At 41.4% G+C, this 18,264-nt stretch overlaps 1 protein-coding gene across 2 annotated transcripts; it reads right to left on the bottom strand.

The window, feature by feature from the left end:
- Positions 1-553: 553 nt before the first annotated feature.
- coq8b (coenzyme Q8B) lies at positions 554-17,418 on the bottom strand. Of its 2 annotated transcripts, none has more exons than XM_085380238.1 (16): positions 17,287-17,418; positions 16,577-16,758; positions 15,842-15,998; positions 15,345-15,550; positions 13,675-13,741; positions 12,658-12,732; positions 10,592-10,711; positions 10,422-10,507; positions 7,319-7,459; positions 7,151-7,232; positions 5,400-5,493; positions 4,721-4,862; positions 3,826-3,933; positions 3,674-3,739; positions 3,383-3,469; positions 554-1,646 (listed from the first exon to the last, which is right to left on the bottom strand). In XM_085380238.1, coding segments are annotated over exons 1-16 (1,920 nt in total). In that variant the 5' UTR covers positions 17,288-17,418; the 3' UTR covers positions 554-1,340. The 2 variants fall into 2 exon arrangements, with proteins under 2 accessions (XP_085236364.1, XP_085236365.1); XM_085380239.1 differs by having other exon boundaries at positions 15,842-15,995.
- Positions 17,419-18,264: the final 846 nt, after the last annotated feature.

Raw genomic sequence — 18,264 nt, 5'->3', positions numbered from 1 at the left:
CCCATTTCCAAGACTCAGGAAAATAAACTTGATTCCAATGCAGAGTGCAGGAACGAGCAGACCTCGCTGTAGGAGCAGCTCAGCAGCTGTACTGTGCAGGACGTCGCGGAGCTCAATGGAAGGACTCAGTTAAAGCCCCCTCCCCAATCTCTCTCTCTCCATCAGGTTTTTATAATGCCAGTGAAGGCCCAATACTTCTGCTCCCATGATTGTGTGAGAGCCTTGCAGGCAGCTGCGTAGTGCTCTAATGGCTTGGTCGCAGACTAAACTGGCAGCACTGCCTTGGAACGAAAATAGTTCCTGGAAAACACAGCTCCATCAATGCCACCATTAGCTCAAATCTAACATTGTTTCAGCTCAACTACTATTATTACGCGTAACTGTCAATACAAGACCATTGCAGGAAAACGGTGAGGTCAAACATGGCCTCCGGTCACTGACATTTCCCAAAACAGGTCTAAATGTGAAACGGAAAGATCAATAGGGTGTGGAAGAATCATTTGTTTGTAGACACCTGCCAGTAAAGCTCACTTGGTGACAAACACACAAACAATACTGTTTCAGATTTTATTTCATTACAAAAGTAAAACATGCACAGCACACTGCCTTCTAAAGATACAGTGCAGGTATTTGCAATAAATAAGCATGAAAAAGAGCTGACGGTACTTCATGTTATGGAGTTTTATGCCAAGTGCACTTTATAATGCAAGGCCATTATTTTGTAGGGTCCATTAGACTGTCTTCTCTAACTAATCTGATAATCTGGTCATCTCGGCTGGCAGCCATCACATTTAGGTGAAAGCTTTATTCACCAACTCATCAGCAAGCACAAAATGCCTTCTATAAAAACAGGACTCGGCAGTTGGCAGCATCTGTGATTCAGTGCAGGGGCAGTATCATCACCCCCAAGATAGAAGATACTCACTCCACTTAAAAATAAGGTGGAGCTCGCAGGCAAACCCAGCTGAAGCTGGGAGGACAAACAGAACATGCAGCTCTCCTTGCTTTGTGTGTTTACTTTTACAAAATCTAATCAGAAAGCCTGCACTTCTCTGTGATCAGGTCATTGTTTAATTTCTATCTGTACATAAAAGTAAAGGTCACACCAAAATGTTGTGTTTGGACATCCTTAACAACATCCTCACACTGATGTGAGTGACGTGTAGCAGCAAAAGTCATTTGTGGTCCTTGTTAGAGCACGCTGGCAAAGTCTGTTATTACTGACACGATGTACGTCCAATCCAGTGGCTCCACTTGTGGAGTTAAGTGTGACTCTTTTCTGTCTCTGTACTCCTGAGCCACTCTGAGAAAGGCAAATTAAGAAACTTGTCTCAGAACTGCTAAGCCCTAGCCTGCGCTGCATGCCCGGCCTGCCTACGCTGCATGTAGGCGTGGTACACATCGAGGAACATGTCCTTGCACGGTATTTTCGCCTTCAGCTTGGAGCAGATGAGGAAGGAGCCGGCCATCTTGCGGTGGAGGGAGTAGGTCTCCTCAGGTGGAGGGGTGAGGCGGTGGCGGAGCATGACCGGGATGAGGCTCTGAACGCGCTGAGTAGTGCTCTGAGTGCCGAAGTCGAAGGGCTCGGCGGATGCGAAGGCTTCACCGAGAATCATCACCGCTTCCACGTGAGCATCTGCGAAGGCCTGTCGTGGAGCAGGAAGAAGAATTACAGCAGGCATGTTAATGTCAGAGCATTAAGTATGCATGATATCTTGGACTGTATATATAATTACATGCGTTTTCTTTAACTGAGTCATATTTCATATAATAAATGACACTTTAATAGCACACATAGGCTGATACACGCCAAAAGTACTTGCTTGTCTGCCTTCACACGCATCTGAACTTGAGTGACATCTCATTATAAATCCATAGGGTTTAATAAGCCATATTCCACAATTAAGAGTGTGCTTATGGGAATTTTTGACCATTCTTCCAGAAGCACATTTGTGAGATCAGACACGGATGTTGGACAAGAAGACCTGGCTAACAGTCTTCAATATCTATCGGGTTGAGGTCAAGCCAGTCAAATGGTAAATGGCCTGCATTTGTATAGCGCTTTTCTAGTCCTTAAGGACCCCAAAGCGCTTTACACTACATTCAGTCATTCACCCATTCACACACACACACATTCACACACTGGCGATAGCAAGCTACATTGTAGCCACAGCTGCCCTGGGGCGCACTGACAGAGGCGAGGCTGCCGGACACTGGCGCCACCGGGCCCTCTGACCACCACCAGTAGGCAAACACGGGGTTAGTATCTTGCCCAAGGATATTTGGCATGCAGCCAGGAGGCAGCCTGGGATCGAACCACCAACCTTCTGACTAGTGGCTGACCTGCTCTGCCACCTGAGCTACAGCCACCCCATAAAGTCAAGTTCTTCCACACCAAACTCACTCATCTGTGTCTTTAAGGACCTGCTTTGTGCACTGGTGTGCAGCTTCATGGCTGAGTTGCTTTCATTACCATTAACTTCCACTTTGTTAAATATCACAAACAGCTGACTGTGGAATATTTAGCAGAGAGGAAATTTCACGGCTGGACTTGTCGCACACGTGGCATCCTATGACAGTACCACGCTGGAATTTGCTGAGCCATTATTTCTTAAATGTTTGTAGAAGCAGTCTGCATGCCCAGGTGCTTGACCTTATACACCTGTGGCCATGGAAGTAGTTTAGATCTCCTCTTCAAGATCTTCTTCTTGTGCACCTCTAATCTGCTTTTACTGCAGCTGTAATTTTAAGACTGTGTGTAAAATCCACTGTTTCCCTTTGCCACATCTGCTCAAGCGTGTCAAAACAATGATGCTTCAACTTGAGGGGGACCGAGGAGCAAGGAGTCAAATCAGGTGAGTAAAGATTCCAATCGTGTGACCACAAAACTCCTGTTATTTCAGGTTGCTGTTTGCCAGCAAACAACAGCTTAAGTTTTTTCTGCTTAATTTCCTCCCACGCTCCTGACCTGAAGCGCTGCCTTTGGGCTACAACACTGTGGACGACTCCTGCTTGGTCTCTGGGTTGTAACCAGAGAAATGACTGTCATTAACAGTTTGATACAGAAGAGATGAAATAGCAGAAGGGCAACCTTAAATGTTTAGAACTGGACTTCCACAGAGCAGCAACTCTGCAAGCAGTCCTCGGGTGCATGACAAGAGACCCTTTAACTTGAAATGAGTCAAAGTTATAAATCAGGTAAGCATCATATTGCATTTATCTACTGAAAACAAAAGGGAGACTAGTGAAACGGGGTAAGAGCATAAGGGCTGTGCGCTGCAGTGAAACAGTGCTGAATGCAAACAAACTGAGAACACAAAAGAGACAAAAACAGATAAAGCATATCAAAAATAAGCAGCAGCAGCGACTAAAATAAAACTACCTTGGCCTCGAAGCCCGTCAGGAATTTCAGGTCCTTGGATTTGGAAAGAACGGTGGCTCGATCGCCGACAGAAGCTGCATAAATCACCTGAGCACACAACACAATCTTGTTTATTTACAGAGCTCCACTTTCAGGCTGAATGTGTGCACATGCATGCGACTGTTCACAATCTTTTTTTTTTTTGCCTTGGCTGACACAAAATTTAACCAAAGGCTCCGACGTTAAATTATTGAGAGAAACCTTCATGCATAAATCATGTTGCGAGGTTGACTGCGGGCAGATTTATCATACCTGTATGTAGTCGTCTGTGAAGGATTCTGGGTAGCTTCTGCACGCTCCAAAATCCAAAAGAACAACCTAAAGACAAGAGTGGAATGAATCTGCTGTATTTGACATCCCTATTAACATTTAACATTGGTTTAAACATGGCATGACTGCCCCACCTTGTTGGTGTCTGAGTTGTAGAAGAAGTTGGCCCAGTTTGGATCCGTCTGCATGAATCTGAACTCAAACAGCTCCCTGAGACACAGCTGCAGGATGCTGGAACAGATCTGAAGTGGAGAGAAGAGGCTTGTGTTCACCATCATGCTGTCATTTAACAATGTGACATTTCCTTCCACCCTTTGGATCCTATCCTGTGTAGCCTTCTCATGGTGCTGTGATTCCCTGCCACACTGTGTCCACTCTGTCTAAAATTTGTTGCCTTATCTCAGCTCTGAAACACATATTTCCACAGTGACACAGAGTATCACTTCCACACTGCACTGTAGGTGCTGCTGAATAATTTACCACCAAGTCATTTTGTTCTGAGAGATTTATATGAATCTGCACTTGTCAGAGTACAACACATGTCAAAACTTATGATTAAATTGCTTTAAATTTTGTTACCAATTACGAATGGAAGGTGAAGACCTCGCAAACTCTACGCATATTTAAATTTAGACTTGGCAACAGGGTAAGTCTTTAACAAAAGCCTCGTATGGGGGCAGAGCTATCCGATCTGCTCCTGCTCATCAGAGGCTTTCAGCTCTAATTGGTTCCTACAATTAGAGCTCCAGACTGTCATGGACCTCTAATTGCAGGCTTCCCAGCCCAGGACTGCCCCGTGGATGATTTTCACTGAGTCTTCTGTAAAACTGGATGACCTTTACTTCACTATGCATGTTTTAAACTGAAGCATCTTAATGTGATTTTCTTTTCTTTCTTTTTTTTTTTTTTAACCCAGTTGAGCATCACCACCACAATAACATCCCCTTGTATTCCAGCGCAGTTCAAACCCTAGCACCTAGACATCTGACAAATGAATGAAATTCACCTAACTGTTGAAGTAAAACACACCTGGTTCCTGGTCTCCTGGTCCAGCTCTACGCACATGTCCAGTGGGACGCCCTGCACCAGTTCCATGGCGAGCACCCTCTGGCCTGACAGCTCATCAATCACCTCGGGGACTTGGAAAAACTCATCTCCCTCCAGCAGTGATCTAAAGGCCGAGGTACGAGAGAGAGCAAGAAAAAAACAAAACAAAAAAAAACTTAATGATTTATGATTAGGTTATTTGCAAAATGGAAAATATGCAAAACCCAAAATATACAAAACCAATCTCAAATCACACGCAAAGACAGTTAAAATTAACTATACCATAACTGCCTGCATTATAATTAAGTAAAGATTACCAAGAAATGCTAAATGTGATGCTTGATTTACTAATTACACTTGAAATATCAGAATCAGAATCAGAATGGGTTTATTGCCAGATGTTGAGGTTTACAACATTAGGAAATTGCTGCGGTGCTTCAGTGCAGACAATAAATATATATAATCTGCCACCTCTACTGGTATACTGTACATTATAAAAAACAATACATCAGCTAGACGTGTACCCAGACAGCTTAGGTTGAATGTATATGTTCTGTGGCAGCTACCAGGACATAAGTATTAAGAATCCACCCTGTAACGTCAGTGTAGCTCAAACGGTACACAGCAGCACAACACCGGCCTGGGTTCAACAGAAACCTACCTGAACTTCTTGGCACATTGTGCTTCCCTCTTATAGTCACACTCCCATGCCAGTTCTCTCTGTAGAACCTCCAAGCTGCTGTCTGCAAACAGACCTGTGGAAAAATAAATGGTGCAAAGAAAACACACAGACCATGTCATCTTCTAACAGAGCAGGGTAGCTTCTGTCTAAAAATAATTCATATACTGCATGAGTTTGTAGCAGGGAGAACACAGAAAAAAATCAACATCAGGTTGTAGGCATTGCATTAAAAGTGTATTTTGGTATACTGGTGGGCTATAGGTGAAAGAAAATCCAGGCATTATTCAAGCTAAGCCTTGGGTTACCTTTTTTTTTTTTTTTATTTAGAGTGTTAATTGGGACAAAAATGAATTAATCCAATAGGGAGCGAGTAATCCCACAGGGCAACAGTCTGTGTCAGAGTTAAAATGTGAGTATTTGCCACCAACAAGCTACGATTGTCTTTGTAAGTGTCTGACAACATTGAAAAGGATCCCCAAAGAGTGTGCCTAACATTCAATATGAGTGTCAGTGTGAAAGCTCAGGGGAGGCACGGAGCTGCAGTGCAAACATGGGTGAGAAATGAAGAGAGATGTTTGGTGAAAGAGTGCAATGCGTACAGTTACCACAAAGAAAATAAACAACTGTAGCTGCACAAAGAAAACTACAGTCACAAAAACGCTACTTGCTTTAGCAAGTGTTGCTGCCACTGGATGAAATGCGAAGAGCTTGCTCCGCGCAGCAAACAGCTCCCATTTACAGATTATATTTTTATCAGCCGTGTAATTCCCTTCCTGACTTCTCGGTGTGTGGATCAATTTGTTTTTACATCTGACATTTTCTGATCTAGCAACCATTCTATTGAACACTAGGATGTGCATGGCTTTACAGATTATTTCTGCAGATTGCTGAAAAAACACTGAGCCATAAAACTCATCCTGTTTGCTGCAAAGGTTTTTGAGTGGGCTATCTACTGCCAGCCAAACTGAAGAAGAAGTCTTAAGAAAAAAAAAATAAGCAGGGAGCAAAAAAAAGACCTGCCACAGATGGAGCTGTGCTCATGTCAAGTTATTCATTTGATCTGGCATTAAAGCGTGACGAGAGCGCAACTGACAAAAATAAGCACTTTTACTCTGACATGGACAGATGTCCCCAGGGATCTAATTATTCTCTCCCATCACATATTCTGTCATCTCTCCACTGTGGGTTAATAAAATAAAAGCTTAAAATCCAGCGTGGTCACTCAACTGGTTGCACCAATTATGCTCTGTAGCTACTACAAGCCATTATGCACCTATAATAACGGTGTCAGCAATCACTTAAACAACACAACTTTGAAAAGGTTTGTGGAAAGCCCTCAAACAGGTAAGTTGAAAACCACATAAACTACATAAATAAACTAATTACTTATTATTTTAGACAATTAATAAATAAATATGCAAATTCTTTATTAATAATGAAAGAATCATTAATGTCTGAAACAAGCCTCTCTTGGATAAAAAGCTAGTTTGACCTGCATCTATAGCACCACCTTGTGGTCTTAAATAGTGGAGACACTGGTTATGATTTACACATGGGTGAAAGTCATAGTATACAAACTTGCAATGTACAGTTGTTTTAAGATTACAAATAAATAAATAAATGAATAAAAATCAGAATTTCTTATTGACTAAATACATCTTGCTGATTTTGAATCTGCTCTGAGGAAAGTCAGACACAAAAAGGACACTACAGAGTCCTGTAGTTGTTACCTTCTGGCAGAGCCACGCTCATTTTCAGTACTGCCATCAGGTTGTCTATGTCGCTGCGGATGCTCTCTGCCACACCAGGGTACTGAGAAGAATAAGTGACAAACAGACGGTCGAGTCCAATGCAGAGAGTGAAACACAGACTGCGCAAGTGTGTCGATAAGCTTCTACCTGGATCTTCATGGCGATTTCTCTACCATCTTTTAAAACCCCGTGGTGGACTTGGCCAATAGAAGCTGCAGCGAATGGTTTGTCCTCAAAGGATGAGAGCTTTTCTCGCCAGCCTGGCCCCAGATCCTCCTCCAGAACTTTCTATACAGTCAGAAACACAGATTGCAGCACTGTCATACATCACACTGGGTAATGCTAAAGATCCCGAGCTATAGCACATGTAAGAAAAAGGCTTAAATAAGGTGTTTGGCAACCACGTGCTGCTACAACAGCACTGATCCGACATGAAGGACAGCGCACAATTCCTCCCAATAACAATCATCAAAACACCAAAAAGTGTAGTGAATAATGTTCTTAATGTAGAGATATTTGTGCATAGGGCTGCCTGAAAAGCTCAACTTTTTATTACAACAATATAGGCATTTACAAACTATCCAAATGGCCTTTTATGATAAGAAAATAAAAGGCCAAACTGGTGCTGTAGTATCTACACATTAATCTTTTTGCATAGTAGGTGAAAACTATATGAAATCATCAGAAAATAAAAGCAATGAATACATAGCTGAAGTAGTTGTAAATCCAGTTCCATAACAAGATACTGCATCCAAATAATTGTCCGTCTTTCTGTGTTAGACCTGTAATAGACTGGTGTACTGGTTTAGAGAGTGCTCTACCTCTTTCCCTGTAACAGCTAGGATAGGCTCCAGCCTCCTACAACCCTGAATTGCATAAGTGGTTAAGGAAACGGATGGATGGGTATTGTTTGAAATCCATTTATGAGTGCCTATGGAGAGTTAAAGAAGTAGATGCTGTAGAGGGTAAACCAGCCACAATGCAGGAGTGGTTACAGGCTCAAAAACAATCATGTTTTTAAGAGACCTGAGCAACTGAGATGCACAAGATATTTAACAGGCAACAGTGTCACCCGCTATGCATGACAGGATACATGTCAGGATGAGGTTCAGACTTGTGGCGCATTCAAAGTGACGTATAAATAGAATTACTTGTCGTCTAGTAAGAATCCTGTTATGGAAAGGCAAACAGGATGCTCATTCAGACATAAAGCCACTTTGTTTAGATACTGTCAGAAATTACTGGAAAGGAATGTGCTGCAGTGGTTTGAATCACAATTATGTAATAATCTCCAGTTTGTTCATGTAAATGGGCAGTTGTCGTCACACACTGTGGTTAATTATGGAGTTCCACAGGGTTCTGTGCCAAGACTGATTTTATTCACATTGTACATGGTTCCTTCAGGCTGTATCATTAGAAGGCACAGCATGCATTTCATTGCTAGGCAGATAGATGATACCCAGCTCTATCTATCTATCCATGAAGCCAGATAACACACAACAAATAGGCTACGTTCACACTGCAGGCGAAAGCGCATCAAATCCCACTTTTTTGACCCTATGCGACTCATATCCGATCATGCTATGACAGTGTGAACGGGACAAATCCGATATTTTCAAATCCGATCTGGGTCACTTTCGTATGTGGTACTGAATCCGATACAAATCCGATGTTTTAGAAAGCGACTGTTGTTTGAATGGTCATGTCGCATTAAATCCGTCTTTTACGTCACGGACACAAGACAGACGCCAATTATCAGCACCCGAGAAGACATTGCGAACGCTTCCTGGCCATCCCGTGTAGATGTTAGTGAAACTGCTGGGAAGACAACGTTGGAGAAACGTTAACATTTTATTTGTACTGCATAACCTGCAGATTCTGACAGAAATCTGCAACTATCCTTTGAAGCACCGCTCCTCTAAAACAGCAATAAGGATAATTATTAGGTTATTTACATTATTATGTAACTAACAAAATAACTTAAAGAAAAAATTGGGAAACGTAAAGTCTGAAACAAGTATTTATATTAAGGCCATCAGTCAAACAATACTGTTTGCTCTGGGTCTAAACAGAGCGCGTTGTGTGTGACGTCTTCTTTTGCGCATGCGGGCCGCTTTGAGGATTCACACTAGAGCGCCTTTGCTGTCGCATTTTATTTGTAGTGTGAACAAGCAGACAAAAAAAATCGGATTTGATCAAAAAATTGGAATTGAGCATTAAGACCTGCAGTGTGAACGTAGCCTTAGTTAAACTGCAGAAATGTCTTAAAGGCTTAAAGACCTGGATGACCTCCAGTTTCTGTTAGGATCATTGGTTTTTAGAATCTTGGTTTTGCGTTTGTAATTTCTTTAGACTATATTATTCTTTGTTTTTTTTAGATTCTCTAATGTTTTATTTGGCTCTCTTGTATTTTGTTGTGAGTTTTCTTTAGCATTTATTATAACCTTTGTAGTGTCTGCTTATATTCTGGCTCTTCTTATTGGTTTTGAAACATTTCATTATTATCTTTTTGTGATCCCCTTGTTTCCCCAGTCAGCCCCCCCATGTCTGTCCGCTCTGCATGTGTTAGTCAGTTTCTGTAAAAGATGATTCCTGTTTTACTGTGATAGTCTCTTGTCTCGTGTGCGTTATGTTCAGTCTAACTTCCCTTGTCTTGTTATTCATGATTTCCCGCCCGGAAGTGTCTCCACTTCCCCTAATCACCCTCCTGCTTATAGACAGTATCTGTCTCCCTCTGTCCTTCGTCAGTGTACTGTTCATTTCATTTCCCTGGTGTAGTCCGTTTCCTGGTCTTCGTTCCCTAGCATCTCAGCTCCTTAGTGAGTTTCATTTGGCTTAGTTTTGTGTTTTGCCTCATGAGATTTTTAACAGCTCAATAAAGGACTCGCCTTTTTAAAAACTGCCACCTACTTGTGTTGCACCTTGGGTCCTCACACATCATATTCTGACAATTTCCTGCTTCTAAGATTAGATAAAACTGGTCGTGGCAGATGGCTGCCCCTTCCCGAGCCTGGTTCTACCAGAGGTTTCTTCCACTTAAGGGGGGGGGGGGGGTTCCTTTCCACTGTCGCCAACTACTTGCTCATGGTAGGGTCACCCTATTGTTGGGGTTTTCTCTCTATTATTATACGGTCTTTCCCCTTACAGTCTTGAGGAGACTGTTGTTTTCATTTCAAGCTTTGCAAATAAAACTGAATTGAAATAATTGTGTGAAAATAGCTGAAGAGCCAGTAACAGGTCTTGGGCTTACAGTCATCTGCCATGTGGGCATGAAGTCTGCACTCTGTCGGACCCTCTCAAAGATCTTCTGCAGTTGGGGGTTGATAAAGGAGTTGTCTGAAGAGAAAAAGCCACTGTCAGAAAAATCCTGTGAGGACATCTAAAGAGCATTTTGCGTGCAGCCCGTGTTACAGCGTGTACCTTGTATGCTGAGCATCTGGCCTATCTTGAGAGCAGCTCCACGGACCTTACACAGAGTGCTGACTATTCTCTCAGCATTGGCCTCTGACAGGAAGGGAGAGTCGAGCAGGGAGCTTACATCTGTAAACAGAAGCAGTATTAGTAATGATATTAGGTGCAACATATTAAGAGTATCATAGCATGACAGAAGTCATTTATTTCATTTAAACTGGTGCATGTAAATAAGCTCTGGCCTTAAACTGAGACAACTGTGGATAGTGGAGCATAAAAGCTGAGGCAGTGGTACATCATCAAGCACTGCTCATTTAACACATATTACAGGGAGTGCAGAATTATTAGGCAAATGAGTATTTTGTCCACATCATCCTCTTCATGCATGTTGTCTTACCCCGAGCTGTATAGGCTCGAAAGCCTACTACCAATTAAGCATATTAGGTGATGTGCATCTCTGTAATGAGAAGGGGTGTGGTCTAATGACATCAACACCCTATATCAGGTGTGCATAATTATTAGGCAACGTCCTTTCCTTTGGCAAAATGGGTCAAAAGAAGGACTTGACAGGCTCAGAAAAGTCAAAAATAGTGAGATATCTTGCAGAGGGATGCAGCAGTCTCAAAATTGCAAAGCTTCTGAAGCGTGATCATCGAACAATCAAGCGTTTCATTCAAAATAGTCAACAGGGTCACAAGAAGCGTGTGGAAAAACCAAGGCGCAAAATAACTGCCCATGAACTGAGAAAAGTCAAGCGTGCAGCTGCCAAGATGCCACTTGCCACCAGTTTGGCCATATTTCAGAGCTGCAACATCACCGGAGTGCCCAAGAGCACAAGGTGTGCAATACTCAGAGACATGGCCAAGGTAAGAAAGGCTGAAAGACGACCACCACTGAACAAGACACACAAGCTGAAACGTCAAGACTGGGCCAAGAAATATCTCAAGACTGGTTTGTCTAAGGTTTTATGGACTGATGAAATGAGAGTGAGTCTTGATGGGCCAGATGGATGGGCCCCTGGCTGGATTGGTAAAGGGCAAAGAGCTCCAGTCCGACTCAGACACCAGCAAGGTGGAGGTGGAGTACTGGTTTGGGCTGGTATCATCAAAGATGAGCTTGTGGGGCCTTTTCGGGTTGAGGATGGAGTCAAGCTCAACTCCCAGTCCTACTGCCAGTTTCTGGAAGACACGTCTTCAAGCAGTGGTACAGGAAGAAGTCTGCATCCTTCAAGAAAAACATGATTTCCATGCAGGACAATGCTCCATCACACACGTCCAAGTACTCCACAGCATGGCTGGCAAGAAAGGGTATAAAAGAAGAAAAACTAATGACATGGCCTCCTTGTTCACCTGATCTGAACCCCATTGAGAACCTGTGGTCCATCATCAAATGTGAGATTTACAAGGAGGGAAAACAGTACACCTCTCTGAACAGTGTCTGGGAGGCTGTGGTTGCTGCTGCACGCAATGTTGATGGTGAACAGATCAAAACACTGACAGAATCCATGGATGGCAGGCTTTTGAGTGTCCTTGCAAAGAAAGGTGGCTATATTGGTCGCTGATTTGTTTTTGTTTGGTTTTTGAATGTCAGAAATGTATATTTGTGAATGTGGAGATGTTATATTGGTTTCACTGGTAAAAATAAATAATTGAAATGGGTATATATTTGTTTTTTGTTAATTGCCTAATAATTATGCACAGTAATAGTCACCTGTACACACAGATATCCCCCTAAAATAGCTAAAACTAACAACAAACTAAAAACTACTTCCAAAAACATTCAGCTTTGATATTAATGAGTTTTTTGGGTTCATTGAGAACATGGTTGTTGTTCAATAATAAAATTATTCCTCAAAAATACAACTTGCCTAATAATTCTGCACTCCCTGTAAAGCCGTTATAAATTCTTGTTAGCATATCTGATCTAAAGCCTGTCCTGGGCCTATCGGGTATTGACACATTAGAAACAACTCAAGGTTTACCAGGCGTCCATCTGTCTGCTGAATCTGCCAAGAGTGTAGGACACAAGGCTCGTTTACAGGATGGAAGGAGAGAACAGCAGTAAAACATCTTTACCTGCTTTTTGTTTGCCTCCTAGTGACTGCTTTGCCACTTCTGCAATGGCACCGATTCCCAGCCCTACCGCCAATCCTGCAGCAGAGGGACAGAAGCAATTTTAACTGCAGGGCCCTTGAAGACATGCTAGAGGAAACCACCAATCCCACACAGATGTTGCTGCTATGTAGCAGGATGGAAGTATACTCCACTACCCCACATATTTTACCACACCTTTAACTCTTCTTGACTTCTGATGATTAAGAAGCAAGAATTTTATTTTTATTGTAACAGTGGTAAGCTAATAACCAACAGTTGTCAATGAGAAAACAAATAAAGTATTGTTAATAGACTCCAAGAATATCCATAAGTGACTGAATGTGTCTCATCAGAACTGTTAGGTTTACATTGAAGGCTTCATAATGGGATTGATTTGTAGATTTCACACCATAGGCTCAAGGTTACATTAGTATTCAGGAAATTCCTCACATGAAGCACAATTTCACAGATTCTAAGTGGGGAAAAGAGCCTCCAACATTTCAATCAGCAGTCAAATCACTAAACAATAGTGACGGCAGAATGGACCATACATGCCTCAACAAGTCAACTAATCAAAAAGTTTTTTTGTTTGTTTTTTTTTTTTAACAGGAAAAAAAGAAAACACTCAACACCAGAGCTTCAAAGTACTGACGAGTCATTTCTCCAGTTACTTACTGAACATTTTTTTCTGAAATTTTCATTTAAAATCTATTTTTGTGGTGTAAGAAAAATTCATTCAGTTGTGTCTTTGTCCACACCTGACATCATGGAACATATTGCATTTATTAAGCAAAGCCCCCCCCCCCCCCCTTTTTTTTCTTTGCAACTAAAGATGGTCACCGAGTTATGATTCAAGTCATTCTTATGTCACCACTTGATAAACTTGGGTTTCCCAGCTTAGACATTTTAGTGAACGATCATCTTTGTCCGACAGCTCCTGGAGTCAATTTGAAACCCAGAGACAAACTGAGCAGGTAAACAAAAACAGATTATTCTCACCCCCGAAATTAACCAGCCTGCTGATTCTTGTGGCGGGCACCTTTCTCTCTTTGGCACGGTCGCTCAGCTGCAGAAAGTCAAACATGTGAATGAAAAAAAATGTTATTAATAATATCTGTAGTGGTGACTGACTCTTTTCCAACTCTTCCAGCATCTCACTTTACTGCAGAAATAGGACTAAAAAGACCTCGTGAACTCTGGGAACAATGACATGTGGGTGGAAGAGAAAAAATATATACCTTTTACAGAACACACATAAAGAAATCATTATTAAAATATAATTTAAACGAACACTAAAAGTCAAAAAGACTGAATATGTACACAAACTCATTAGATAAATATTATGGGTTTTGACCATCTGTTCATTCACTCAAATAAGATGAAATGTATGAACTCAAAGTAATATAACGATATACATCCACAATAATGCATATTATTAATTGTATCTGTCTGCATGTGTGTATACAGTTAGCTCCATAAGCATTCTCTGTTTGCATTCCCACATGACATGAATCAAATAATGCACTGATATGAAGTGCAGACTTTTTAAATTCAAGGTCTTTAACAAAAGTATTGCATTAACCGTTTAGGAATTCACATCACTTTTAGATACATTTTCAGAGGCCCAAACATAACAGGACAAACATAATAAAGACCATCCAGAATATATGGATTCTTTTGAATATTTGGATGAAAATTTTTTGTAGTACACAACTGCCTGAAGCCTAGAATCCATGGACATCACCAAATGCTGTGTTTCCTTACTTGCTCTGCCGGGCCTTTATTGCAGCTGAATCCAGTTGCTGTTTGTTTGCGGGTCTCTATGAATTCATTTTTGTATTTGATAATTGAAACGCTGTTCTAATGGGTTGGGATGAGATGGTCATTGAACAATCTGCATCGGGAAACTCTTGGTAGCTTCTGCAGTTTGCTTTGGGTCAAGACATTTGGTTGAATCTGATCAGAGCACACACAGCACCATATTGTAAACCCTCTGCACTTCCATCCATCAAGGCATCTTTTGACTGTAGACTTTGATGATGATAAGCATACGTCCACAAGGGTCGAGGTGTGCCTCAACTTAGTTAGATGATGTGACGTTGACCATTTAGTTGTCTTCTGGGGTTTTTTGGGCCTTTTTGTTATTGCTGAGCTGGTCAGTTCATTCAATACATTTAAGTTTTTCTTTTAGGTTTGATGAAGTGTTAAGCAATGAAGTGTTAATGAAAAGGATCAGAACACAATGCAAAAATAAAGGCAGAGCCCTGTTAATTTGATTTTGTGTTCTGTTTTGGTACCATTTTTTAATAAATTTGTTTGATTTGCCTTCTAAGAGGAGCATTCAGTTTAGGTAAATGAGGACCATTTTATATTGATGCCAAGATTTTTACATTAGCAGGAATGTCACACAACATGATTGTAAAAGCAGAGTTATGCTTTTCTGACAATGAAATAAAAATATTTTTAGGAGCCACTAAAGTAATCGTGCAGGACTATATAACACTTTTATTAAACCCAATGAATTAAAGCTGAACGTCTGCAGCTCAGTCACACTCTTATCATTTGGTTTAATTCCATTGTGGTGGTGTACAGAGGCAAAACCACAAAACTTTTCATTGTTCAAAACCTTTTGGACCTGACTATTTGCACACGGGCGTCCTCAAACCAACCTTCTGTTTGACAGGTTTGGCCAATGCCTGCTTTGCCTCCCGGGCTTTCTTGATGTCCTCAGGTGTGAGCTTGGCCACAACAGTGTTGTGGCGAGACCTGCTCTGGAAGTAGTACCGGTGGAGGGCCGAGGTGTTGTGAAGGAAGCGAGCACCCTGCCCAGGCCAGCCTGCGCCGCCTCCTGCCATTCCTGATTTAGGAGATACCCCTAATGCAGAGAGAAGAAAAAAAAAATACAATACTTAAGGGCCAATAACTGGCTGAAATATACACGCCACGTGGTATGGAGGCCTTAAGGATGCTATTTTCTTTTTTTTTTTAAATGTGTATTTGTTAAACTTAAAAAGACCAGTACCTAAATAAATGGTTTCTTTATATTTGTTGAGGCAAACATTCTGGATAAAAAGGAGCAATGCTGGAAACCAAACAATACCATTTCTATATTCTTACCGTAAACCTCTGTTAGTGCATCCGATATTCGATAAACACTCAGTAATACCTGTGTGCATCTGTGCTGCAGGTCCCGTTTCTGTTTGGCTGTGCTCCCCTTCAGCAGGGGGGAAATGGGACCCCACAGCCCATTTGGCTGCTTCTTCAGGGTCCATATTCTCCCAGCCCTCCGCATCCGGAAACACATCCTCCTGTACCGACTGCTGCTGCACAAACACACACACACACGCACACACACAAAAAGAAATTGCTGAGTGAACTATTGTAGTGCCGGTTTAGGGAGCAGTGTAATCCAAGTTTTTGTAGCTATAATTTGCAGATTGTGGGTTTGCAGCCCTCTCTCATTTAAAAGAGCATCAGTAAGTGACTGAAGTCATTATTTACAGGTAACAAGACAAAAAATATACAATGACATGTCAAGTTTTAGCCTGTCAGATGAAATGTTGTATAGGTTAGAACTTTTGCTTATAATCAGGTTAGGTTAAGAGTTTGGCACTTTTATCTACCCCTTCAGAAGTAAAAGGTTTGGGAATACAGAAATGTCAGTGAACAGTCTCACAAAAATGTGAGTACCTATGTCTGCCTCTTCCACTACACACAGATTGAAGCAGGCAGCAACCTTTAACTAAAGGGGATTAAATCAGCTGTTTTCAAGACAAGCAAAGAACAGAGTGTTTTGTTTATTTGTTTTTTAATTATGACATTAATGGCTCCTTTTATGTATGACTTGTTTTGCATTTAGAGCTTATTTTTTACTTTCTGCTTATTTTTCAGTTAAATTCACCTGACTGCTGCCACCCATAAATGTGCCAACCAGTCCTTCTACCACATCCTGAGCAACTTTGACCCCTGCTCCCAGGGAAGAGTTGCAGGCCATTAATTGGAGCTGCTCGCCTTGAGTGGAGACCAGTGAAGAGCCCACTTTACCAGCTCCTCGCAGCACCTTCAGGACTTCTGACAGCATCACTTCAAACACAGAGGAGGGAGAGAGGAGGACTCAAGTTACAGGTTATGAGACGTTTGAGTGACAATACAGGAAAATGCCAGCATACAAAACAGCAAACACACACACACCATACTCTAAAATTGATAATTTATAGAAAATGTAGAAGTTTGAGACCTCAGATATAAATGTAAAAGAAATAGTTCTGGGCAAAAACTGCAAGATGATCATCACCCCGTTTAACCTTGAATATACACAGCTGCCCATTTTATAAGAGGGAGGTGTCACGTGTAGCCTCCTAACTGTAAGCCACACCACACATAGGCAAAGTATGTTTGCAAGAAATGTCAGAATTAAAGAAAACGACACATGCATCCAACTGGGAATGTCAACTAGCTATTAAGTTAGCTCCTGGTGTTATCCAGGTTGTGTAACTAGTGGACTCGCAGACTAGCTAGCTAACGGTATCTAAATTAGACCCAAGTTAACAACAGGTATACGGAGAAGTGCTGAATGAAAACAAAATAATGTTCCCAAATTAAGTAACTCACTTTTTTCCTATCGCTATTTTTCCAGGTTTATCTCAGTGGCTGCCCACTTCCACGACTGCAGAGTGGAATGATCTATTTTGCAACGAGTCGACACCCGGAAGTTAAAATTTGACTAACTTGAGTGCGAACCAATCACAGGGTGAATAGGCGTGAAGAAAGACGGGAAGCGTATTCGTTTAACGAATGGTAGTGCAGAACGCCAGCCTATAGGAAGGTTGTATCTGAACAGTCTGTCCAATTACAAACCGTATTAGGCGGGACTGAGCGGAGCAGCTACCAATGAGAAGCAGGGGTGTCATGCGTGTAGTTATGGTTACCAAACCGGAGAATTGAATTAATACGCAGACGTTTTCTTTTCATTTATAAAATTCAGGTAAAGTTGAGAGATTTTGTTCAATTTGTCCTTTTGTCTGTTTGCACCTGCCTCACCATTATCTGCCATAATATACTGACCTTTTGCACATATATGTATATACTTCTTCACTTTTTCAAATATCAACTTAAAGATGTTCAACACATTGTTTTTCACTTCTACTATTCTTTAGAATGAAACATATTTATTACTGTAACCAGACTGCATTTATTTAGACATCAGTCATTACTTTATGGTTGAATTTTGTCCTTCCGTGAGGCTGACATACAGTACTGCTATGGGGCAGTCAGGTCTCTTCATGCGTGTAAATGCAGAGAGAAGGTCTTTCTGCAGTGTGAATCATTTGGGGTTTTTTTCAGCTAGTTTTCATTTTGGTATTTATTTATGACAGAATTCCCATGGGCCTCATGATCCCTCTTGTGTCAACACTTTTATGTTTTTTTGTTATTTATTTATTTTTTTCTTACAACCAGCATTTCTATTTTACACAGAAAAAAAGGGAATCCAATGAAAAATCTGACGTTACATTATGGATTTAGAAAATGTTCCTGCTGTAATTATGGGTGGTCTATTGATTGACACTGAGAGTTATTGCACATTTTATG

Source organism: Rhamphochromis longiceps, linkage group LG14 (genome assembly GCF_057381845.1).
Source record: "Rhamphochromis longiceps isolate RC_006_pf linkage group LG14, R_longiceps_female_GT1.1, whole genome shotgun sequence".
NCBI lineage: Eukaryota > Metazoa > Chordata > Actinopteri > Cichliformes > Cichlidae > Rhamphochromis > Rhamphochromis longiceps.
This window is presented reverse-complemented; position numbering and strand designations above follow the sequence as displayed.